Source organism: Ranitomeya variabilis, chromosome 2 (assembly GCF_051348905.1).
Source record: "Ranitomeya variabilis isolate aRanVar5 chromosome 2, aRanVar5.hap1, whole genome shotgun sequence".
Classification (NCBI taxonomy): Eukaryota; Metazoa; Chordata; class Amphibia; order Anura; family Dendrobatidae; genus Ranitomeya; species Ranitomeya variabilis.
The window spans coordinates 638,212,196-638,238,952 of record NC_135233.1 but is presented as its reverse complement, the minus strand read 5'-3'; the positions used below and the strand labels follow the sequence as shown (position 1 = coordinate 638,238,952).

The 26,757-nt window shown below is 45.3% G+C and overlaps 1 protein-coding gene across 1 annotated transcript in view; it reads right to left on the bottom strand.

Moving 5' to 3' along the window:
• LOC143803906 (troponin I, slow skeletal muscle-like) overlaps positions 1–26,757 on the bottom strand; it is a 137,666-nt gene that overhangs the window by 41,316 nt on the left and 69,593 nt on the right. Inside the window, exon 6 of the mRNA XM_077281665.1 lies at positions 21,238–21,414. Within this exon, the coding sequence (XP_077137780.1) occupies positions 21,238–21,414 (177 nt within the window). The remainder of the gene's footprint in view (positions 1–21,237; positions 21,415–26,757) is intronic.

Below are 26,757 nucleotides of genomic sequence, written 5' to 3'. Positions count from 1 at the left end.
TCTTGATGCACTGCTGCACAATGTCCGCCTAGAGTGCGCTCACTTGTGGCGTTCCAGCATAGCAAGATCGCACATTGCAGCTCTGCAGCGCCGATTCCGCGTTCCGGAACATCGCATCATATGTGACCTACCCACCAGGTGGAATTCAACATTACATATGTTGGAGCAGTTGTGTGAGCAGCAGGCAGCAGTAATGGAGTACCAGCTGCATCAGGCGCAAACAAGTTGCACTGCGCGCCGTTCACACTTCACCACCACGCCTCAAGCAGGGGACAGCGTTTCTTGGCCAGTTGGCAGTCTGCAGCACATGGTTGATTTCATGCTGCAGTGCCTGAGAAATGACCGCCGCATCACCCACATTCTCAACATGGCTGATTATTGGGTGTACACCCTCCTAGATCCTCGCTACCAGGACAACTTTCAAAAGCCTCATAACACCGTTGAACCGGGAGCGTAAAATGCGGGAGTACCAAGACACACTGGTACATTCCATCATGTTCTCCATTCCAACCGAGAGCAGTGCTGCTAGTGCTTTACAAAGCAGCTCAGTGCGTCGAGGCAGTGGAGGAAACTCTGCACAAAGAGGGAGCAGAAGCAGCGCCTCAGCACAAGGCAATACCAGTATGGCCCAAATGTGGCAAATTTTGTGTCCCCGCCACAAATGTCTACACCATCACAGATGGCTCCAGTCAGCAGGAGGCAACGTTTCCGTTAGATGGTGACAGACTACATGTCTTGCCCTCTCAGTGTTCTCCCACACGGCTCTTCCCCCTTTAAGTTTTGGATCTCTAAGCTGGACACATGGCCAGAGCTTAGCCAGTATGCATTGGAGGTGCTGGCTTGCCCTGCTGCTTTTGTATTATTGGAACGCGTCTTTAGTGCCGCAGGTGGTGTACTAACAGACCGTCGCATGCGACTATCCTCCGATAATGTTGATCAGCTTACTTTTCTGAAAATGAACAAGGCCTGGATCTCGCAGAATTTTGCCACTCCTCTTCCAGATTAAATAATTGGTTGGCAACAGTATCCAGGTCTCCTGTTGTGTTCATGTTTCTACCACCTGAACTGTAATCCCTGGGCTCCAACACCACCAGTTGCTGCTCAGAAGTGCTGTCTGCACAGTCAACACATGACACAGTGTTATTGGGTTTCAGTAACGTCAGCTGATCCTCTGCTGTGTATCCGGCAATTTCTCCTGCTCCGTCCACACTCACACTACTACAGATTTGAAACTTGCTCCAATTAGGCCTCAGCCTACACTCTGCTTTTCCTGGATTCCCTGGGCTCTAACACTGCCAGTTGCTGCTCAGAATTGCTGTCTGCACAGTCAACAGTTGCTCCTCTGTTATTGGGTTTCAGTAACGTCAGCTGATCCCTGTGTATCCGGCAATTGCTCCTGCTACTTCCACACTCACACTACTACAGATTTGAAACCTGCTCCAATTAGGCCTCGGCCTACACTCTGCTTCTCCTGGATTCCCTGGGCTCCAACACCACCAGTTGCTGCTCAGAAGTCCCATCTACACAGTCAACAGTTGCTCCTCTGTTATTGGGTTTCAGTAACGTCAGCTGATCCCCAGCTGTGTGTCCGGCAATTGCTCCTGCTACCTCCACACTCACACTACTACAGATTTGAAACTTGCTCCAATTAGGCCTCGGCCTTGTCATGGTTTACTGTGCTCTCGGGTCAGGTAGTTGCAGGGTTAACTCAAATGGCATCTTTCTGGGTCCTGGGAGGCTTTTTATAGCCTCACTGTGAGGTCAATCCTTGTCGATTATACTCTGACCCTTGGCTGAGTGTGTCTGACCCTGGTGTGCCTCTGCTTTGTGCAAGTACTAAAGTCTGTCTGTTTGGTTTCTGATCTGGTCCTGTCCCTGTTGTGATTCCTGCCTGCTGTTTCTGTGCCGTCTATTGCCCGTTCTGGTTTTCTGATCTCTTGCTACGTCCTGACTATTCTTCTGACTGCCCCTGTGTACTGTGAGAGTTTCCCTCTCCTCTACTTCAGATTCCCTGTAAAATCCTGCACTCATTTCCAGCAGCAGGACGCTAAGCTCCCCCCCTGTGGGCACATGATCGTAGGTCCTTCTGGTTTCTACCATATTCAGCACACTGCTCAGGTCCCGTCTGTCTGAGTTTTCCTTGTGGTATCTGACCCCGGGCTCTCCCACAGTGTGGGTGAGTCACCCTGTTCAGCCGTGGCAGTGCGCCGGTGCTGACAGGATCCTGACAGGCCTACACTCTGCTTCTCCTGGATTCCCTGGGCTCCAACACTGCCAGTTGCTGCTCAGAAGTGCCGTCTGCACAGTCAACAGTTGCTCCTCTGTTATTGGGGTTCAGTAACGCCAGCTGCTCCCCTGCTGTGTGTGCGGCAATTTCTCCACTCTGTTTCTAGCATTGACCCTGGGCTCCAACACTGCCAGTTACTGCTCAGAAGTGACGTCTGGACAGTCAACACTTGCTTCCGTGATATTGGGGTTCAGTAAAGTCAGCTGATCCCCTGCTGTGTATCTGGCAATTTCTCCTGCTCCCTCCACACTAAGACTACAAAAGATATTAAACTTGCTCCAATTAGGCCTCGGCCTACACTTTGCTTCTAGCATTGACCCTGGGCTCCAACACCGCCAGTTGCTGCTCAGAAGTGCCGTCTGCACAGTCAACAGTTGCTCCTCTGTTATTGGGTTTCAGTAACGTCAGCTGATCCCCAGCTGTGTATCCGGCAATTGCTCCTGCTACCTCCACACTCACACTACTACAGATTTGAAACTTGCTCCAATTAGGCCTCAGCCTTGTCATGATTTACTGTGCTCTCAGGTCAGGTAGTTGCAGGGTTAACTCGAATAGCCTCTTTCTGGGTTCTGGGAGGCTTTTTATAGCCTCACTGTGAGGTCAATCCTTGTCGCTTATACTCTGACCCTTGGCTGAGTGTGTCTGACCCTGGTGTGCCTCTACTTTGTGCAAGTACTAAAGTCTGCCTCGGCCTACACTATGCTTCTAGCATTGACCCTGGGCTCCAATACCGTCAGTTGCTGCTCGGAAGTGCCGTCTGCACAGTCAACAGTTGCTGCCGTGTTATTGGGGTTCAGTAATGTCAGCTGATCCCCTGCTGTGTATCCGGCAATTTCTCCTGCTCCCACCACACTCACACTACTACAGATATTAAAGGGAACCTGTCCCCCCTCAGGCATTTGTAAATAAAAGAGCCACCTTGTGCAGCACTAATGCTGCATTTGGACAAGGTGGTCTTTTAGTTATGCTCGTTGCACACGCTGAACTAAACACTTATAAAATGTGCCCCCTCATACCGTGAAAGTCCCAGATGCGGGACTTTCCTTCCTAATCAGATGCGGCACAGCCGTCATTTATACCCCCTTTGTGCCATGCACCACCTCCTGAGTGTTGCTTGAATCTGTCCCGGAGCCTGCGCTGCTATGTTACCCCTTGCCCATGCGCAGTTAGCGCTGCCCGTCTTCTGACATCATTTGATGTCAGGCTGACTGCGCCTGTGCGGCCACGCTGCCCGAGATCCCACCCCACAGTGTCTTCTGATTTATTCACACTACGGGGCTGGGATTCATGGGCATGCGCTGTGCATATCTTCACCTCTCATTCATCTCCCTCTGCCTTCTTCAGACTGTGCGGCATCAGCTCATCCCTAATCGCCGTGACATGCGCTTAGGGATCAGCTGATACTACCCATCCTGGTTCCAGTACGTCAGCTGGTTCCAGGAAGAGTCTTTGGCTTAGGTGCCTCCTTCTCGGTATCCGAGTTCCACCAACATCTGGTGGTCCTTGGTAGTGCTTTCCGGCACTGGTACCTCCTGCTTAGTAACCGGGTTCCAGTACCGTCAGCTGGTCCTCGGTAGTTCCATTGGCTCTTGTACCAGAATCTTTTACGTGAGCACAACTGCACAAATGAGGTATCGCTGCTATGCTGACACTGAGTGTAGTAGGGTGAACACGACTGGCTGCTGGACTGTGAAAGAGGTGCAGGTGGAGATGTTACGGTGGATTGAGAAAGATGGGGTGTGCTTGGTATCTAAGATCAGTCAAAAGCAACAGACATGTCCAATTCCGTATCAGCTGACAGGCTTTCAGTCACCCTAACTGTAGAGGGTAAACAAGTGGAAGTTCTGCGGTCGAATACCTGTGTGACAACACTTGCCACAGTGAAGGAGGAAGTCAGAAGATGCAGGTGATGGGGTGGACGGTGATTGCTGAGGCCCACTAGCCTGCATTTTAGCACAGTGATATTCCCAGATTAACGCATGCTGATCGCGTATGTGCCAGTTCATGCATGTAGTAGTCAAATTATTGCATTTTTTTAACTCTACTCTGTCATTTTTAATAAAGTTGGGAGATAACGTGATTTTTTACATTTTTACCATTCAGAAAAAAGACCCAAGCTAGGTAACTGTAGACCAATGAACGCTGCTGGCCTCTGCCGTAGTTGGGACTAAGGATGCATTGCTTGTCATGGTGCAAAGCGGCAACATAACCTCCTCATCTTCCTCCTCTGCTGAGCTACTCAGCTGCATTGCTCTTTGTTTTACACCAAGTGTGATCTACTACCTTATCGTCATCCTCTCTGTTCTCCCACTCCTTTCCCTGAGAGTCACCCTCCTCCTCTTCAAACCATGACAGCACAGTACAGTCCACAGGTGCCTCAAGTATCTGAGTGTCATCACGAATGTGTCACCTCAACACACCGGGGTGAACGTCTGTTGACGAGGGTTTGGATTCTGCTCGGTCCCTACTTTGGCCATGGATCAAACTGAGAAAATTTTTTGCCATTGGTGCAGATGATTTCCTTCTCTTGACTCTGTAAATCTTTAAAGTACACTTCCCATGCCCATGCCCATGGCATAGAATTTGTGAACAGATCTGCTGAATCAGCCATCTGTGGTTCCCAACAGTCAGTTGAGCTTTTGGAGAGTTGTAACGTGGGAGAAAACAAGAGTAATTGGGGTTCCACCTCTAAGGACTGTTCTGTGTGTGATGTTAAGGTGGAAGAAGAGGAGCAGAGGCCACTTGATGCAGCACTTGCCATCTACTGGAGCACCTGTTCTTTCTGGCTATCATCTACAAAGAGTACCGGTGTGTGGCTGCCAAAGAAAGGGAGTGGAATAGCCCATCTAGTGACAAAAGTTGTAAAAATGCTGCACAATTGCTCAATGCAGCGAAACAAATAAACTTCTCACCCCTCATATCATACCTGTCTCACAACCCTAAACAGCTATTCAGTACTTTCAATTCTCTCCTCCATCCACCAGCTCCCCCTTCTTATCCTCTCTTCTCAGCTTAAGACTTTGCCTCACCATCTGTGAACGTGACCCAATAACCTCCCACATTATTCTAAACCTTACCACAGTCTTCATCCCAAAAATAACACACCTCTTCAACCTGTCACTAGTAGCCAGTGCCTTCTCCTCCTGTTTGAAACATACCTCGATCACTACCATCCTCAAAAAGCCCACCCTTGACCCATCCTCTGTGTCTAGGTATCGCCCCATATCATTTCTCCCCTATGCCTCCAACCTACTGGAACAACACGTCCATTTTGAACTGTCCTCCCACTTTTCCTCTTGCTCCCTCTTTGACTGCTTAAAATCTGGCTACTGACCACACCATTCCACTGAACTGTCCTGACTAAAGTTACCAATGACCATCCAAAACACATAAAAAACTCCATTGTCTACAATCAGATACAATCGTATATGTTCCAACCCAATGGACAGGGATGAACACCTTGGTCTCCTCTGAAAGACCTTTTTGAATCAGGGCTACCATCCAAGAACAATTGAAAACCAGATTACAAGAGCCACCAGAATATCAAGGAATCACCTGCTACATTACAAAGCTAAAGAAGAAAATAACCGGGTACCTCTAGTTGTTACCTACAATCCAAATCTGGAGGTGCTAAGGTGAGCTGCACAGAAATTACAACCTTTAATACAAAAAGATGCCCGCTTACAATCCATTTTTCCAGACCCCCCACTACTGTGTTTTAGGCAGCCCCCAAATCTAAGAAGCATCATTGTCAAGAGCTCCCTTGTCATGATCTCTGCAGGCAGAGATCATAGCAAGCCTATAGAGGGACAAGCTCTCGGAAGATGGAACTATACTGACCATGAACTAAGCCTGCCGCGCAACTAGAAATAGCCAGGTAGCATTTCCTATTTATCGCTAGATGCCCAGCTCTGGCCTAAGACCTAAATAGCTAGCAGAGGGAAATATAAGACCTGGCTCACCTCTAGAGAAATATTCCAAAGAAGACAGTAGCCCCCCACATATAATGACTGTGAGTTCAGATGAAACAACAAACGCAGCAGGAAAATAGTCTTAGCAAATTTGAGGTCCGCTTACTAGATAGCAGAAGACAGATAGTATACTTTCATGGTCAGCAGAAAAACACTAACAAAACACCATCCAGAGATTACCTTAAACTCTGGCATTAACTCATAACGCCAGAGTAGCAATCCCTGATCAACGAGAGCTTTCCAGACACAGTAACAAAACTTCAGCTGTGAACTGGAACAAATAGGCAAAACAAAACATGGACAAAAGTCCAACTTATCTAGTAGTTGTCTAGAAGCAGGAACAAGCACTGAGAGGCATCAGATAACATTGTTGACCGGCAAGAAACCACCAGAGAAATGAGCTTAAATAGCGACACCCACTACTGATGGAACCAGGTGAAACAGGAAAGAGGATGACAAGTCCAATTCCACAAGCGGCCACCGGGGGAGCCCAGAATCCAAATTCACAACAGTACCCCCCCCTCAAGGAGGGGGCACCGAACCCTCACCAGATCCACCAGGGCGACCAGGATGAGCCCTATGGAAGGCACGAACAAGATCAGAAGCATGAACATCAGATGCATTGACCCAAGAATTATCCTCCTGGCCGTAACCCCTCCAATTGACCAGATACTGGAGTCTCCGTCTGGAAACACGAGAGTCCAAAATTTTCTCCACAACGTACTCCAACTCACCCTCAACCAACACCGGAGCAGGAGGCTCAACTGAAGGTACAACAGGTACCTCATACCTGCGCAATAACGACCGATGAAAAACGTTATGAATGGAAAAGGACGCAGGGAGGTCCAAACGGAAAGAAACAGGATTAAGAATCTCCAATATTCTATAAGGGCCGATGAACCGAGGTTTAAACTTAGGAGAAGAGACCCTCATAGGGACAAAACGAGAAGACAACCACACCAAATCTCCAACACAAAGCCGAGAACCAACACGACGATGACGGTTGGCAAAACGCTGAGTCTTCTCCTGGGACAACTTCAAATTGTCCATAACCTGCCCCCAGATGTGATGCAATCTCTCCACCACCGCATCCACTCCAGGACAATCCGAGGATTCCACCTGACCGGAAGAAAATCGAGGGTGAAACCCCGAATTACAGAAAAACGGGGACACCAAGGTGGAAGAGCTGGCCCGATTATTGAGGGCGAACTCTGCCAATGGCAAAAAAGCAACCCAATCATCCTGGTCAGCAGAGACAAAACACCTCAGATATGTCTCCAGGGTCTGATTAGTCCGCTCGGTCTGGCCATTAGTCTGAGGGTGAAAAGCAGATGAAAAAGACAAATCTATGCCCATCCTAGCACAGAATGCCCGCCAAAATCTAGACACAAATTGGGTACCTCTGTCAGAAACAATATTCTCAGGAATACCGTGCAATCGGACAACATTCTGAAAAAACAGAGGAACCAACTCAGAAGAAGAAGGCAACTTGGGCAGAGGAACCAAATGGACCATTTTAGAGAAACGGTCACAGACCACCCAGATGACAGACATCTTCTGGGAAACAGGCAGATCTGAAATAAAATCCATCGAGATGTGTGTCCAAGGCCTCTTAGGAATAGGCAAGGGCAACAGCAGTCCGCTAGCCCGAGAACTACAAGACTTGGCCCGAGCACAAACGTCACATGACTGCACAAAGACTCGCACATCTCGTGACAGGGAAGGCCACCAGAAGGATCTTGCCACCAAATCCCTGGTACCAAAAATTCCGGGATGACCTGCCAATGCAGAAGAATGTACCTCAGAGATGACTCTGCTGGTCCAATCATCCGGAACAAACAGTCTATCAGGCGGACAACGATCCGGTCTATCCGCCTGAAACTCTTGCAAGGACCGCCGCAGATCAGGAGAAACGGCCGACAAAATTACTCCCTCCCTAAGAATACCTGTGGGTTCAGAATTACCAGGAGAGTCCGGGTCAAAACTCCTAGAAAGGGCATCTGCCTTAACATTCTTAGAACCCGGTAGGTATGACACCACAAAATTAAAGCGAGAAAAAAATAAAGACCAGCGCGCCTGTCTAGGATTCAGGCGTCTGGCAGTCTCAAGATAAATCAAATTTTTGTGGTCAGTCAATACCACCACCTGATGCCTAGCCCCCTCGAGCCAATGGCGCCACTCCTCAAACGCCCACTTCATGGCCAAAAGCTCCCGATTCCCAACATCATAATTCCGCTCTGCGGGCGAAAATTTGCGAGAAAAGAAGGCACAAGGCCTAATGACGGAGCAGTCGGAACCTTTCTGCGACAACACTGCCCCAGCTCCGATCTCCGAAGCGTCAACCTCGACCTGAAAAGGCAGATTCACATCAGGCTGACGCAACACAGGGGCAGAGGCAAAACGGTGCTTAAGCTCCTGAAAGGCCTCAACAGCATGAGGGGACCAATTAGCAACATCAGCGCCTTGTCTGGTCAAATCAGTCAGTGGTTTAACGACATCCGAAAAACCAGCAATAAATCGGCGGTAAAAGTTGGCAAAGCCCAAAAATCTCTGAAGACCCTTAAGAGAGGAGGGCTGAGTCCAGTCACAAATAGCTTGCACCTTGACGGGATCCATCTCAATGGAAGAAGGAGAAAAAATATACCCCAAAAAGGAAATTTTCTGGACCCCAAAAACGCACTTAGACCCCTTCACACATAAAGAATTAGACCGCAGAACCTGAAAAACTCTCCTGACCTGCTGGACATGAGAGTCCCAGTCATCAGAAAAAATCAGAATATCATCCAGATATATTATCATAAATTTATCCAGAAAATCGCGGAAAATATCATGCATAAAAGACTGGAAAACTGAAGGGGCATTAGAAAGACCAAAAGGCATGACCAAATACTCAAAGTGGCCCTCGGGCGTATTAAATGCGGTCTTCCACTCATCCCCCTGCCTGATCCGCACCAAATTATACGCCCCACGAAGATCAATTTTAGAGAACCACCTAGCACCCTCTATACGAGCAAACAAATCAGTAAGCAATGGCAATGGGTATTGATACTTAACAGTGATCTTATTCAGAAGCCGATAATCAATACATGGTCTCAAAGAGCCGTCTTTTTTTGAGACAAAGAAAAACCCAGCTCCCAAGGGAGAAGAAGATGGACGAATATGTCCCTTTTCCAAAGACTCCTTTATATATTCCCGCATAGCAGCATGTTCCGGCACAGACAGATTAAACAAACGACCCTTTGGATATTTACAACCCGGTATCAAATCTATGGCACAATCGCACTCACGGTGCGGAGGTAACGACCCAAGCTTGGGTTCGTCAAAGACGTCTTGATAATCAGAGAGGAACTCAGGGACTTCAGAGGGAATGGACGACGAAATAGAAACCAAAGGTAAGTCCCCATGAATACCCTTACATCCCCAGCTCAACACAGACATTGCTCTCCAGTCCAAGACTGGGTTGTGAGACTGCAACCATGGCAATCCCAGTACCAAATCGTCATGTAAATTATACAGCACCAGGAAACGAATAATCTCCTGGTGATCCGGATTGATACGCATGGTTACTTGTGTCCAGTATTGTGGTTTATTATTAGCCAATGGGGTGGAGTCAATCCCCTTCAGAGGAATAAGAGTCTCCAAAGGCTCTAAATCAAAACCACAACGATTGGCAAAGGACCAATCCATAAGACTCAGAGCGGCGCCAGAGTCAACATAGGCGTCCGTGGCAATGGATGACAAAGAGCAAATCAGGGTTACAGACAAAATAAACTTAGACTGAATGGTGCCAATGGAAACAGACTTATCAAGCTTCTTGGTACGCCTAGAGTATGCTGATATAACATGAGTAGAATCCCCACAATAGAAACACAATCCATTCTTCCGTCTAAAATTCTGTCGCTCGCTCCTGGACAGAATTCTATCACACTGCATACTTTCTGGCGTCTTTTCCATAGACACCGCCAGATGGTGCACCGGTTTGCGCTCCCGCAGACGCCTATCAATCTGAATAGCCATTGTCATGGACTCATTCAGACCTGCAGGCACAGGGAACCCCACCATAACATCCTTAACGGCATCAGAGAGACCTTCTCTGAAAGTTGCCGCCAAGGCGCACTCATTCCACTGAGTAAGCACAGACCATTTACGGAATTTTTGGCAGAAAACTTCAGCTTCGTCTTGCCCCTGAGATAGTGCCATCAAAGTTTTTTCTGCCTGAAGTTCCAAATGAGGTTCCTCATAAAGCAAGCCCAAGGCCAGAAAAAACGCATCCACATCGCGCAACGCAGGATCCCCTGCTGGCAATGAGAAGGCCCAATCTTGAGGGTCACCCCTGAGCAAGGAAATCACAATCCTAACCTGCTGAGCAGGGTCTCCAGCTGAACGAGACTTCAGGGACAAATAAAGCTTACAATTATTTCGGAAATTCTGGAAGCTAGCTCTATTCCCTGTGAAGAACTCCGGCAAAGGAATTCTCGGCTCAGATACCGGAGCATGTACCACAAAATCTTGTAAATTTTGTACTTTCGTGATGAGATTATTCAAACCCGCAGTTACACTCTGGAGATCCATTATTGTCAGGTGCACACAGAGCCATACAGAGATTAGGAGGAGAGAGAGAAAAAAGACTGCAGCAAGGCAGACTGGAGGAGAAAAAAAAAAAAAAAAATTCCAGCAGACTTCTTATAACTCTCCTTTCTCAACCTGGGTCATTAACACTTTATGGGCCGGTCAAACTGTCATGATCTCTGCAGGCAGAGATCATAGCAAGCCTATAGAGGGACAAGCTCTCGGAAGATGGAACTATACTGACCATGAACTAAGCCTGCCGCGCAACTAGAAATAGCCAGGTAGCATTTCCTATTTATCGCTAGATGCCCAGCTCTGGCCTAAGACCTAAATAGCTAGCAGAGGGAAATATAAGACCTGGCTCACCTCTAGAGAAATATTCCAAAGAAGACAGTAGCCCCCCACATATAATGACTGTGAGTTCAGATGAAACAACAAACGCAGCAGGAAAATAGTCTTAGCAAATTTGAGGTCCGCTTACTAGATAGCAGAAGACAGATAGTATACTTTCATGGTCAGCAGAAAAACACTAACAAAACACCATCCAGAGATTACCTTAAACTCTGGCATTAACTCATAACGCCAGAGTAGCAATCCCTGATCAACGAGAGCTTTCCAGACACAGTAACAAAACTTCAGCTGTGAACTGGAACAAATAGGCAAAACAAAACATGGACAAAAGTCCAACTTATCTAGTAGTTGTCTAGAAGCAGGAACAAGCACTGAGAGGCATCAGATAACATTGTTGACCGGCAAGAAACCACCAGAGAAATGAGCTTAAATAGCGACACCCACTACTGATGGAACCAGGTGAAACAGGAAAGAGGATGACAAGTCCAATTCCACAAGCGGCCACCGGGGGAGCCCAGAATCCAAATTCACAACACTCCCTGTCCTCTCCAACAGCTGCAGGTACCTTTCCTTGCAATCAGAAAAAATGTAAAACCTGTCCATTTATAATGACCACGGACAAGATAAAGATCCCCAATTCACATCAGGACTACAAGATACCAGGTACTTTCAGCTGCGACACTTCTAATGTGGTGTATTTAATTATTTGTACTAAATGTCCAACTGGGGGTCTGTATGTGGGGGAGACAGGGCAAAAGCTTAGAACAAGAATGAATTCTCACCGCCCCACAGTAAGAGAAAAAATAATGGATCTACCTGTGGCAATACATTTTTTGTCTCCCAAATCATAACATTATGGACATGAAATTACTTGTGTTAAAAGGTAGCTTCAAATCTAAGAGAGACAGAAGAGTCTGGGAATATAAACTGATGACGACCTTTGACAGTCTCACTGCAGGAATGAATGTGTCGCATGGATTTATGTCTTTTTACATCAACTAAGGAACTTGCCCCTCAGACCATGTGGGGTCATCACAACAGAACCAACCCCAATCAGAGGACAATAAAACATTCCTTATCTAAGAACTGGCCCAATATTTATGGACATAACTGTTTATCACTCGTGGTAATTCTGCTTCATCTCACCTATCTTATCCATGTTTTTTGGGTTTTTTTCTGTGCTATGTTGTGCATAAATATGTGATTCTTTAGAAATTCTTTTAGTCTTTACCTGATGAAGAGACCTGTGTAGTCTCGAAAGCTTGTGTAGCGCCCCCACTGCCGCAGAGCCGAGGGGTACCCGGTACCGGGCCTCTGAGTCTCTGTTCTGGGGTTGTCACGGTGGCTAGACCCGGTCCGTGACCCTGCTGAGGGGCGTACAATGAAGGGTGTGGATGGAATGATGATGATGTTGTGGTGGTAGTGCGGTACAGTGCCGGTCACAGTAAATAACGAGGACACCAGGTTGCAGTCTCTTTACCTCTTTACTGAAGGCTTCGAGTTAGCCAATCCAGAGCACTGTTAACCGGGCTGTCTGAGACCGGCCGGTCCAAAGGCACATTAGGAGTTCCCCTTTACAGGTGAGAATCAGCGTCTACCTGCTAGCGCCTATGTGTTGTAGTCCTTCCCTGCTGAGCACCCCGGGATAGTCCTCACAACTGATTCTGTCTGCCTCTGATGTTCGTTCTCTCTCTGTCCCCCAGATGATATGGCTAGGACGCACCCGTATGATGGGGTAGGCCTGGAGTTCTTCCGGGACTCTAGAGTCGCCCCTCTCCCACAGCTGCCTCCGTTGTCTGCTTAGGTGTTTAAGTGAGACAGCCAACCTATAATTGGCTGTCCTGCCGTGGTTTGAAGTAATGCTTAAAGTCTCTTACTTTCTCGGCGTTCCGGCCACCGACTGTTTGCGCCTCAGAAGGATGTTGTCTCCATCTTACAGCACGACTCCTTCTGGTCCTATCGCCTCTTTGCTGTATTCCCGTTTTCTCACTCTTTGTCCTTTCTTAGGAATCTGTCAGGATCCCATCCCTGACAGGTCCTCTCTCTAGCTCTTCCCAGTTACTTCTCACTGTCTTCCTGTCCAACCCCCAGTTTTACCAGAGTGTGAGGAGTGGCCTACTAGATAGAACCACTCCCCCTGGTGGCCGGAGTGTGAAGTGTAGTGTGAGTGTTACCTGGTCAGGTGAACTCCCCTAGTGCAATCAGACGCAACATCGCCCCCCTTAGCGACAGAGCGACGTTACTGCAACGACCAGGACTCTGGGGCGCTGCACTTGCAATTTGTTACCATCTTTTCAGTTAGCCATTAAAAGGTATCAACCACTGAGGACTCTCAATTCTAAATATTTTTCCAATGACCTACTAATCACCAAATCACAGTGACGCTAGTTTGTCCTCCTCCTTCTCCTGATCCTGGCATCTGTCTTTGATACAGTGGACTATTCCCTCTTACTACAAACTTTCTGATCTCTTATCATTACAGACTTGGCCCCTGTTGGATCTCATTGTACTTAACAGACAAGACATTCAGTGTCTCCCACTCACACACCACCTCCTCATCTCATCCCATATGTATCAGTGTCACCCAAGGTTCAGTTGTTAGTCCAGGCACTATGCTTAGGGTGCGTGCATGCTCCCTCGCCTGCTGCTACTTCAGAGTTGGGTTCTGGTAGGCCACTTAATTACGCCCCTCCACGCTTTCTGAGGGATACAGCACAGTGGTTCCACCACCTTGCCTGGCTGGATTGGCTGTAGTGTAAGAGCTTTCAGTTCCTTTAATACTACTTGTACTGTGGTGAAATTGATGAGACTTTGTTGGTGTCTGCCACTAATTTTGTTAATGTCGTAGACAAACAAGAAATTGGAGTACCCCTGATGAAGCCCACGCGAAACACGCATAGGGGTTACACGTGCGACGGGCATCACAACTACGGGTAAGAACTATTGATCTAATGTGATTTTCAGTGGATGCCATGTGTTAATTTGATCGGTATCACATGTTACTATATGTCACACTGACCACACTATATTTGACATGGCTACCCCCATTATCACTGCTTAAACTCTGGGTATATTTGAAGCACTGTCACTTTACTAGCAATAGTATATCATCTTACTTTATCTTGCTTTGTTGTGCTGTTTGCTTGCATGTGAATTGCTGCACCTGAGTCTTTGTCTTGCAAAATACTCTGTTATAATATGCCTTTCTTTTACTTTGCTTCGGTGCCTTATATTTATCAATGAAATAAAAATTATTGTACTTCTTCTTGGATATTGGTACTCCAATTTCTTGTTTGTCTACGGTATTGTTAGGAGTAGTTCCATGGCTATTGCATGTGGTGGTAGGGTTACCCAGGCCTGTGGCCACCCCTATTGATATGTATGTTGTCCTAAAGATTTTGCTGGCCATAATTTTTGTTAATGTGTAGACTCCTGGTTGGGTCTCCTTCATGAGTGTTGCCTGTAGCAGTTGGCCTCCAAGTCAGGCAAGCCTCCACTTCCTTTCCGTCAACTACCCATGTTACTATCCTTACATTTTTCTGTCAATAGTAGTCTACGAAACTGATATTTGTGCCACCTGAGTGTGGCTGAGCATGAAAGCAGATTGAGCTGTTGCATGTGGTATCAGGACTCCCAGCACAGCAGACCTGCACCAATCCCTAACCCAGCTCATCTTAATTTGAAGTTCGATTCAAAGCTGTAAATGTTGGCCGAGATCCCAATACCTCACGCATGGCAGATTGCTGCTGTGCCATGCTATAATTTGTACGGTGGGTGAACTGAGGCCAGTTCTGGTGCCTGTCCCTCATTTGATGTGTTTTGGCAACTTTTGGGCCCTTTTGAAGGTGTTGTGTATGTGTCTTTGTTTGTTTTTTCCTCCCATTGACTTGAATGTTCGGTTATGTTCGGCAAATATTGCAAATTTGGCATTGAACCGTACATTGAAATATTCGCTCGTTTCTAATTACAAGGTGGGAAATGGCGGGCAGCAACATGTTTAGCAATAGAAAAAAACTGATCTCCATGGACTCTGCTGACAGTTGAATTTCACCGCAACTAAATGAGAAGATGAAATATGGCGTGCTGAATCACATTAGCAACTGCCAAAAATATATTTTTTTCCTGTGCAACAGGTCAAATCACAGAACAATTTCACCGCCACAAAATTACAAGGTGGGATATGATGTGCAATATCACATCTGTTTTTCCAATCATTTTATTGAAATTTTATATTAACTAGGGGAGGGAGGGAAGGATGAGGGAGGGGAATAAAGGGATAGGAAGGAAAATGGGAAGGGAGGGAAGGGAAGGGTAGGGAATGAAGGCAAGGAGGGATAAAGGAAATGCCCCTATGAGAATAGGGGAGAGACAAGCAATCATACATTTCTGTAGATATATACATAGTTAACTGTTGCTTAATATTACAACACCTGAAAAAAAAAAAAATCATACAAATATTTTGAGTAATATGTGGAACATATGAGAGCTTGTTCAGTCCGGGAACACCTATGGGTGACCCTGAGACTTTGTGGAGGGAAAGTTCCATTCAATTAAAACAGTAGCAAGTGGTATAAGATCTTACTATTTGCTTCAATAAAGACAGCTGTACTTTGTAGTCTAGAATAAGAAGACCCCATGGGAATTGTAGCAAATTAGCAACCCGTTCTATCAAATAGAATATAAGTCTGATGAGGACGAAGAGGAGAGTCTATGTGAGGTCGATGAGGGTATTATTCCGTTTTTTTTCCAAAAGACAACTCCTTACTCTGGTGAAGAGATAACTATTAGTTTCATCGCATATTTTATTTGTATGGTGGAAGTCTGGGTCCACTGATAGGGTATTCCTGCGCATAGGAGTTCTCAAGTCGTGTATTGGAATGATTTCCTTTTTTGAATTGTGGCTTTTGACAAGTCTTTGAACAGAGTTATTTTGTCATATGGAGATGCGAGGATTTTTGAATTTCTAGTCAGAGCAAGAAGATCATTCCTCACCCACCCAGGGTAAAAGAACACAATAACGTCTCTTGATATATTTGGAGGGAGAGAGAGTGGTCTGACAATTCTAAAAGCCCTCTCAACCAAGTTCTTTGCTTTGGTGTTAGGGTACTGTCTCACAGTGGCATCTTCATCGCTACGACGGTACGATCCGTGACGTTCCAGCGATATCTATACGATATCGCTGTGTCTGACACGCAGCAGCGATCAGGGACCCTGCTGAGAATCGTACGTCGTAGCAGATCGTTTGGAACTGTCTTTCGTCGCTGGATCTCCCGCTGTCATCGTTGGATCGGTGTGTGTGACACCGATCCAACGATGCGTTCGCTTGTAACCAGGGTAAACATCGGGTTACTAAGCGCAGGGGCGTGCTTAGTAACCCGATGTTTACCCTGGTTACCATCGTAAAAGTAAAAAAAAAAAACCGTACATACTCACATTCCGGTGTCCGTCAGGTCCCTTGCAGTCTGCTTCCTGCACTGACTGACTGCCGGCCGTAAAGTAAGAGCAGAGCACAGCGGTGACGTCACCGCTGTGCTTTCACTTTATGGCGGCACTCAGTCAGAGCGGGAAGCAGACTGCAAGGGACCTGACGGACACCGGAATGTGAGTATGTACGGTTTTTTTTTTATTTACTTTTACGATGGTAACCAGGGTAAACATCGGGTTACTAAGCGCGGCCCTGCGCTTAGTAACCCGATGTTTACCCTGGTTACCCGGGGCCTTCGGCATCGTTGGTCGCTGGAGAGCTGTCTGTGTGACAGCTCCCCAGCGACCACACAACGACTTTCCAACGATCACGGCCAGGTCGTATCGCTGGTCGTGATCATTGGAAAGTTGCAGAGTGTGACAGTACCCTTAAGGCCCCGTCTCACATAGCGAGATCGCTAGCGAGATCGCTGCTGAGTCACAAGTTTTGTGACGCAACAGCGACCTCCATAGCGATCTCGCTATGTGTGACACGTACCAGCGATCAGGCCCCTGCTGCGAGATCGCTGGTCGTGTCGGAATGGCCTGGACCTTTTTTTGGTCGTTGAGGCCCCGCTGACATCGCTGAATCGGTGTGTGTGACACCGATCCAGCGATGTCTTCACTGGTAACCAGGGTAAACATCGGGTTACTAAGCGCAGGGCCGCGCTTAGTAACCCGATGTTTACCCTGGTTACCAGCGTAAATGTAAAAAAAACAAACAATACATACTCACCATCTGATGTCCGTCAGGTCCCTTGCCGTCTGCTTCCTGCTCTCACTGACTGCCGGCCGTACAGTGAGAAGTGAGAGCACAGCAGTGACGTCACCGCTGCGCTCTGCTCTCACTGTACGGCCGGATCTCAGTCAGAGCAGGAAGCAGACGGCAAGGGACCTGGACACCGAAAGGCGAGTATGTACTGTTTGTTTTTTTTGGTAACCAGGGTAAACATCGGGTTACTAAGCGCGGCCCTGCGCTTAGTAACCCGATGTTTACCCTGGTTACCCGGGTGCTGCAGGGGGACTTCGGCATCGTTGAAGACAGTTTCAACGATGCCGAAGTCGTTCCCCTGATCGTTGGTCGCTGGAGAGAGCTGTGTGTGTGACAGCTCCCCAGCGACCACACAACGACTTACCAACGATCACGGCCAGGTCGTATCGCTGGTCGTGATCGTTGGTAAATCGCTTAGTGAGACGGGGCCTTTAGGTAATAGATCAGATATCATTGTAGAGATATAATCTTTTAATTGAGATGGCTGGGCCGATTCCGGAATTCCTCTAATTTTTAGGTTATTCCTTCTTTTAAAATCTTTGTAGTTAGCTAAGCCGTCCTTAAAAGAGAGAATATCTTTTTTGATCCTTTCCAGGGAGTCTGAGATCAGAGAATTATTCTTGGAGTCTTTTGAAGGTGAATTTTTGATTGTTTTATCGTCTATTTTTGAGAAGGGTAGCGAATTTTCAGGGGCCTTAATAGATTTTAACAATATGTGATAGAGTGTATATATAAGTAGTTTTTCGATAAAGGACTCAGCGGCCTTTGTTTCATCTGTTTGTTGAGAATCGGAAATCTTTGTATTAGTCACAGATAAAACTGTCAAATCAACATCAGTATCTAATCCCCTTCCTGAAATGTCTGCCGATGTTAGAAAGGCTTTACAAATTTTGATCATAAATCCTTCAGATGGAGAATCCTCAGAAGCGGGAATATTGTCCAACAAAGGTAGGTTGGAGGGGTGAATCTCAGACTCCGTAAGAATTTGCTTCAAATTAGGCTATGTGCACACGTTCAGGAAAGTGTGCAGAATTTTCCTGAATAAAACTGGACATTTTCTGCAGGAAATCCGCATGCGTTTTTATCACGTTTTTCGCGGGGTTTTTTTGCGTATTTTTAGCATTTTTTTCCAGAGCTTCCCAATGCAATAAATAGCAGCAAAAACGCGAAAAATCGGCAGAATTGAACATGCTGCGTTTTTTACCGCAATGTGTTTTTTCCACGGAAAAAAACACAGCATGTGCACAAAAATTGCAAAATGCATTACAAATGATGGGATGCTTATGCTTTTTTTTCCTCAGAAAACAGCCGAAAAAATGCAAAAAAAACTCCTGAAAAAAAATCTTGAACGTATGCACATAGCCTTAGAGTCATCTGTATTTAAGGGGTTTGAAAAATTTTCCAGGAGATCGGGCTCACTGGAATCACTAGAGTCTTCTGAATATGAATGGTGAGATGAGGTATCAGAAGAGTCTCCCTCATAGAGAGAGTCCCTCCCCTCAAGATAGGAAGATTCTGCCACGCCTGTAAAGTCTTCCGAGTGGACACTCTCTAGTTCCTCATGCAAGCCAGAAAAGGCGTCTGATTCAGAATTTAAGACATGAAGGGAAACTGCTGGCTCTGAATGATCCTCCACGACACCATTGTTATGTATAGTAGAGGTAAATTTAGTATTTATGTTATGGAATGGTATAATAAAAAGTTCACTCAGATTCTTCAAAGAATCCAGCCACTCTCTTTGTGCGTCCAATATAGGCTTTAAGAAATCATTGGTGTTTGACCCATTAGGGCAAGGGGAACTATCAAGAGATATTACAGCATTTTTGTCAGTAATCTCACTGATCTCTGCAGGAGGACCCATGGTGTCAAATCAGCCGTGTCTCTTCAGTGTCATCTATGGAGACATTACATAATCCTGTTTTGCCATACTTCTCGGCAGTGACATTTACTGAGACATCACATAGACCCCTTTTGTCTTTTGACTCTAGTTTAGAGCATGATAGCCAGCTGCTATAGCTTTCAAATAAATATCTTGCATCCATTAAGCTGCTATCTGGTGTCACTGAATAGTCCTTATCCCCCTGCATATGCTCCAAAATTTTTAGGTTTTTATAAGGGGGTTTAGGGGTGGTACAGCTCTTTTGAAATGAATGGGGCTGCTGTATACAGGAGCGGTGTTGGAGCGGTGTTGTACTCACCGCCTCAGAGACATGCTGAACGACAGCGCATCCCTCATCCTCCATCCTCTCCAGCGTGGGTGTCGCAGGCCGGAGTGAGGCTTTCCTGGGTCCCCGATGGTATGGCATGGCTTCGGGGAGACTCGCCTCCATCAGAGTCTGCGGCGATTCTCCATGGTTTTGCAGCAGCGGCGCCGACTTCCTTACCAGCTTCGTTTCTGCGGTGATGACCCAGTGTCTGTTCTCATTGCTGGCAACTGACGAGGAGGAAGATGGTTAATTCTTCTTCCCGCTCCGTGGGTCCGGTGAGTCAGGGGGATCTGAAGTCCTCCTCCAACGGTGCAGTGTCGCTCCTTTTCAAAGGCCCTGGGGACTTAGCTATCTGTCGGTGGTCTGGAGCTTTTTCAACATCTAATGCCTTAGCCATAAATAAGCCTGGTTTGTTCACTCCCCGCAACTTGGTAGTCGGTGTCACTCCGGGAGTATTGTATGTTTTCAGACCTGAGTTGGTGGGTCTAATGAAGGAATTCCTCCTTGGTCCTGCAGCGGAGGCCATTTTAGGTGGCGTCCTCCGTATAGCTGAGGCGGGAGATGAGACAACAGTATCTCCTGAGCTTTTTCTTGAATAAGTCCATGTTTTTTATCCTGTTTGATGTTCCAGGCATATTCCCACAGGTCTTCAAATACTGTTAGCCTAGAAAAGTCCACTTTAAAGTAGGCTAAAGCAGCTTAATAAAGGGGATACACAGGAGCTCCTGTAAAACAGGTCTGCTCCCTTCCCCTTGCAAACCACGCACCCTCCAATATCACATTTGTAACAGAAAACAATTGTTTCTGAAAAAGTCCATCTTAACCGACACCTCCCAAAGAAGCAGAGCAAAATGTGCATCGGGACAGAGGGACTCCATCGTGTGCAGCAGCAGTACATCTCTGGCAGGTATCAGAAACATTTTCAGAAACTCCGGTGGTGGTCTATTTGCTTATGTACACTTCAATGATCAGCATCATATCATGGAATAGACTAGGCGTCCCAAATTTTTATGCTTGTCAGCCACAAATAACATGGTCTATCCAGGATAAAAGAGGGGTTGTGATAAAATGCATGCAAAGAAATGTTTACATTGCCCCATCTGTCCAGACTATATTTATAACATTGTAGTACCTTTGAATATCTAGCACAACATTGTAATTGTTCCCTCATCATTTCCAGCACCTTTCTATGTGTATTTTTTAGTTTTTATGCATTTTTATATACTGTTGTCAAATAAAAATTATATTAAAAAAAAAATAATAATCTACCTGCTTCTTTTCATTACCTGGATGGCACACGTCCTTGGTTAAGTGATTTCAGGGTGATTGCTTTGAGAAGTGTCATTTAATATATTACTTTAAGGACAAACTTTGCTAATATATTCTAGGAATTACCAACAAAATGAAAAGTCTTACCTTACAGATTTGCACGTACTAGACCAATAGCCATCATATTTCTTATGGTTTAACATGTTATATAGCTTTATCACTTTTCACTAGCAGTGTTGTCTTAGTTTTATTACTTTTATTGCGATTGACGTTTATAATTTGTTGTAATATTTTAAATCTTTGATAAAAGTTTAGTTAAAAAAATTAAACAACCTAAAATTATTGTACCTTTTCTGTGTCCTCTTTCTTCACAGACTTTAGGTTAGCACGTAGATCCATAGAGACCTTGTGTTTTGAGCCAAGTAGTGCACGGAGCATAGCATCAGCTGATACTCTCACTCTGCGTAATGCTGGTCTTTTAAACTTTCCACGCAAATCCAGCACTTTCATCTTTAGATCTTGAATCTACCATACAAAATACTATCATAATTTAGATATTTAGAAAAGTTCTCGATCACATATCGTTGTAGACATTTATAGTCCATGAAATACAGGGCACGGGTACATTATAAACATTCCAACATAACAAATGCACCAAACATTCAGCATATTGAAGCGTGCCACCAATGCAAGCTTATGGCACCAGCCTTTGGGTTTTAGCAGTTACACATAAGTTTGCCAATCAATAGCAACTGCAGCATCTAAGTGCTCGACAAAGTAAGGGAGTTGAACTATATTATCCATTAGATTATCATTATGTGTTTGCAGGTGATGATGAGTTGACATAACAGATGCAGGCTTAACAACTGAGTCTATGTCTACCATATATGCAAATTGGTAAGTCATGCAAGAGGCAATGACTTATAGAGTGACTTCCAGTGTAAAACAATGCTTTATAAAAGAGTTCAAAGCCTCAAAATGGGATTAAAAATGCAAACGTTAAATAAAATGTTTAAAAATAAATAAAAAAAAAAGAAAGAAAATGTAAAAATCTAATTTTGACAATTAAAACATATTATTTAAATAAAAAAAAGATACTGTGTCTGTAATGACGATCATGTTAACATATAGGGTAAATACATTGGGAAAAAGAGAACAGTGCCAGAATTGCTGCTTTTGTTTTTTCATTTTTTTGCTGCTGTTTTGTTACTTTTCCTACACATTTTCCTGTGCAATCTTTTAACTCAAGATCAATGACACCTATCACTGATCAATGTCTGTGCAGACGAAAGGAGAAAAAAGATGGCACATCCACAGGAAAAGTAAAATACAAATCTGCTTAATTGATTCAATCCACTAAAGGGGTTGTTCGCTACTTTATAAGCCCATTTTATATGAACTTACTGCATTGATAAGCTTTTCACCAAACACCTTGCTTTGTCAAACCCTGCTGTAACCTGAGTTGCTCCTCTGGTCACATGTCCTTTAGCTGACAATTTCCAGCTTCCTGTGATGCAAGGCCGGACTGGCACTGATAATGAGCCCTGGCACACAAACCAAAGCAGCCCAAATGCAAATCAGTTAAATAGGAGTGTATATTTTCTATGCAGCCTTTTCTGTAAAGCGGGTACGGACTGGGACTGAAATACAGCCCTGGCATTTGAAATCACACAGACCCATGCTGTCCATGTCCCCGAGCACTGGGTGAAATATATTACTAATATTACCCTGGATGGAGGAAAGCAAGATTTACTACAAAACCAAGATTTCAAATGATTCCCGTGGGCCTGCTAGGGTAAGTGATGGAGTCAGGGACTTTGTGCTTCATCAAAACTCTTAATAATATGGATGTCTTGAGAACACCGATTCTGTTAACAACATAGCAGACAAGGCGGCCTATGACCAGATAGGCCCTTCTGGCATTTGCCAGAATTGTCAGATGGCCAGTCCGACCCTGCTGTAAAGTTTCTGGGTGAGAATACTAAGGGAGTTAAATAGGTGAAAAATGATAATATAAGTCCCTCTTTGTCTTTATTAAGTTGGGACATACGGCATTGTGTGACTGCACCTATGCCCTGTGATCCTGCTGACAATTTTTGTTTTGAGAAAAAAAAGATCGCAGCATGCTGTCAGTGGCTCCAGAATTAGGATCACACACACCCGTACAAATCTATGGGTGTGTATGACACATCGGACTACAGTCTGATGTAAGAGGACACAGAATGGAGAAGATGGAGAAATTGAGTTCTCCGTCTCCTCCGCACCTGTGATACCATTATGTCATATGAGAGAATCTGATCACCATAATCTGACACTGATCAAACTTGGATCAGAGTTTGATCTGTGCCATTACCATTATCGATCTGATTCTCTGGCATATTCAATCGTGTGAATGAGCTCTTAATGTTATCATCACATAAAGAAAAAATGAAAGGGGTTGTCGCTGACTTTTATATAATCTGAGGTGTTCCCAATATATGGGCATGATCTTTTTTCTATGTGTTTTCTTGGGGTTGTCGCTTTACTCACAGCATAACACAGCACACGATATCCTCCGGTTCGCAGCCAGGAACCATGTCCTCCTGTTCAGTCTCTAAACACGCCAGTCCTCCTCTGACCAGTTACTGTCGGCGACTGCACCGCTGCGCACGCTGTGGGTGCCAGGCATCTCAGCTCCCCTGGCTGCTTGGCTCTACTTGCCTGTGTTGCCCTACACAGGGTTCTGCAGAGCCAACTGCTCTGCCCTCTAGCATACACCAGGAAAGAAGATCGGTCGCCAGAGCGCTGAAGGAAACTCAAACAACATGTAATGTTTAACCACAACGCATTTCGAAGGGAATACCGTCTTCCTCAGGTGGGAGTTTATTAATAGAAACAAGAAGGCAGTATTTAAATGGTAGACAGCCAATCGCAGCGCTGTTCACAGATTACAAATTTAAAGGAACACTCGCATAACAAAGCAAACACAAATAAAATTGATCGCAGATCGTACAATTAAAAACAAAATAACATTACAATAATAACATATAATTAAAAAAATCATATATATGAAAACTTTTAAAAATATATAAGATTATATAAAATTGTGAACCAACACCCATATAAATTATAGAATGTGTCATTCAATGATTACTGCTCTTATCTAGCTATTTTCTCAATCATTAGGTTCAATCCCTCGGGGGTTAAGGTGCCAAGTTCAAAAATCCAAAAGCTTTATAAAAAAAAAAAAAAGCTTTAATAGCGACCATTTCCCCAGGTGGATCCAGAATGTTCCGTATGGGCAGTATTGGTGTATACGAAAGAACTGCACACGGGACTCAGATTTTTTTAAAGGGGCTAATATCTTGGATCAGTGGTTTCAGCAGAAAGGATATCCAAAGAAATTGGTTCATGATGCATTTCTGAAGGCCAAAACCCTTACTCAAACGGATTGTATCAATAAGATTAATAAGTACGTAACTTTATCCTCACATGAGTTGGCATTTGGTAAATGGAGCTTGGTTACTACCTTTAACCAGTCTCATGCAGTGATCAGAAGGCTCTTTTCTAAATATTGGTTCATCCTTAAAGGAGACCCAGTTTTATCTAGACATATCCCCTCACATCCTAGAACGATATTTCACAGGAATCGTACACTGCGGAATCTTATAGCACCAAGTAATACTACCCTAAGACCGAGTCCTTCCTCTTCTTTTCCAGTAGCCCTGAACCCTGGGTGCTTTTCATGTAGCGCTCCAAAATGTCTCTGCTGCACTTCTATTCAAAATGGGGTAACTGTTTTTATATCTAATGTCACAGGTACCTCTTATAAGATTAATTTCCATGTAAATTGTCAATCTACATATGTGGTATATCTGTTGGAATGTGGGTGCGGCCTACAATATGTAGGCCGAACCATACAAACAATCCACGCTAGGCTCAATAAACATCGCCAAAACTTTCGTAATGGCTACCTTCTGCATAGTTTCTCAAAACATTTCCTAACAGCGCATCATAAGGATTTAAAAACGCTAAGGCTAATTATTATTGACCACATACCTGACACTGTGGAGGATCGTTTTAATAGTCTTGTGAATAGAGAGAGTTTTTGGATTTTTAAACTTGGCACATTAACCCCCAAGGGATTGAACCTAATGACTGAGAAAATAGCTAGATAAGAGCAGTAATCATTGAATGACGCATTCTATAGTTTATATGGGTGTTGGTTCACAATTTTATATAATCTTATATATTTTTATAGGTTTATATATATATATATATATATATATATATATATATATAAAAAAAAAATTTATTATATGTTATTATTTTAATGTTATTTTGTTTGTAATTGTACGATCTGCGATCAATTTTATTTGTGTTTGCTTTGTTATGAGAGTGTTCCTTTAAATTTGTAATCTGTGAACAGCGCTGCGATTGGCTGTCTATTGATATGTCTGTTTCTATTAATAAACCCCCACCTGAGGAAGACGGTGTTCCCGTCGAAACGCGTTGTGGTTAAACATTACATGTTGTTTGAGTTTCCTTCAGCGCTCCTGCGACCAATCTTTTTTCCTGGTATCTGCTCCTGTCCTCCCCTGGAGATGTTCGGCTGGAGCTGCGGTGGTGCTCAACAAACTTTCCTCCTTTTCTCCTTCCTTGGGCTTTCTTAGCGCTCCCTTGTGACCACCTTCACTGACCCTGACTCTAGCATACACCAGACTGACACTGACTCTGACACACCCAAACCCTATACTGCAGGGGTTTTAACTAGCAACCTGTGGCCTTGGGCCACATGGAATATCTGGGCCAGGAATGAAACGGACTGTACCAATACCATGTGCAGTTTGCCAAAACACCCAAAACCCAGAGCAGGTTTTCCCTAAATCTGCCTTGGACAACTAACATGTCCAAGACCTATACTTACTTTAGTCTGCATTGCAACCACAGCTGTGCCTGTGACGGCAATGCCCTCTTATGGCCTCAATACACCTCTGTGCGCAACCTCAGGGGAACATACAGTGACCCCTACATGTACCATCAGTCACTGCCTCACATACCCCCTCCCTCTGATCAAACCTGTGGGGTTGAATATTTGCCACCCCACATGGGCATCCGCATAACCCTGTGACACTCCTGCCCGACACTGTACTGAAAAACCAAAGTAAGGACTGGAACCATCGGCAGACATAAGCATCCCTCTGGAGCGCCTGCCAAGGCCCAGGGGATACTCGGTACGGGCTACGGTGGTACTTAAAGGGGTGGTCACGATGGCAGCAACCCGGTCCGTGGCCCTGGGCATCCAAATTAAAGGGAAAGGACTTTAAAGGGGTTTGTTGAATAAAGTTTGTTTGTGACGCCACCTGTGATATTCGGTCAGGGATGACCAACACTGCTTAAAGGAATCCACTGAGGTGATGTTATGGCAGCTGGGATGGTATGGCTTCCCAAAGGTGAAGCTGGGTCCCCAGGGCTCCCAGTGTAGTAAATAAAGATGGTGTAGTAAGAAACAGAGGACACAAGGTTGCAGTCTCTTTACCTTGTTACTGTAGTATTCAGGCAGCCACAGTCCAGGGTACCGGATCACAGGTACTGGTATGGTTCGGCCGGCTTGGAAGCGAATCTGTAATCCCTCTAACCAGATGGGGTTGGAAGCCTTCCTTCTAGCATGGTGTTGTAGTCCCTTGCTGCCTTACGCCTCACACAAGGTCCTCACTTTCTCTCTCACTGTCCCTTTTTAAGTAGGACACTAACCCGCATGGCAGGTAACGCGAGCCTTTTTACAGGGTATCTATCACGACCCGGGCTCTGTGTGTTAATGGTGGACAGGTGACTTGAAATCCAGCTGTCCGCTGGTTTCTGCTGTGAGACAAAGTACTGCACAACCTC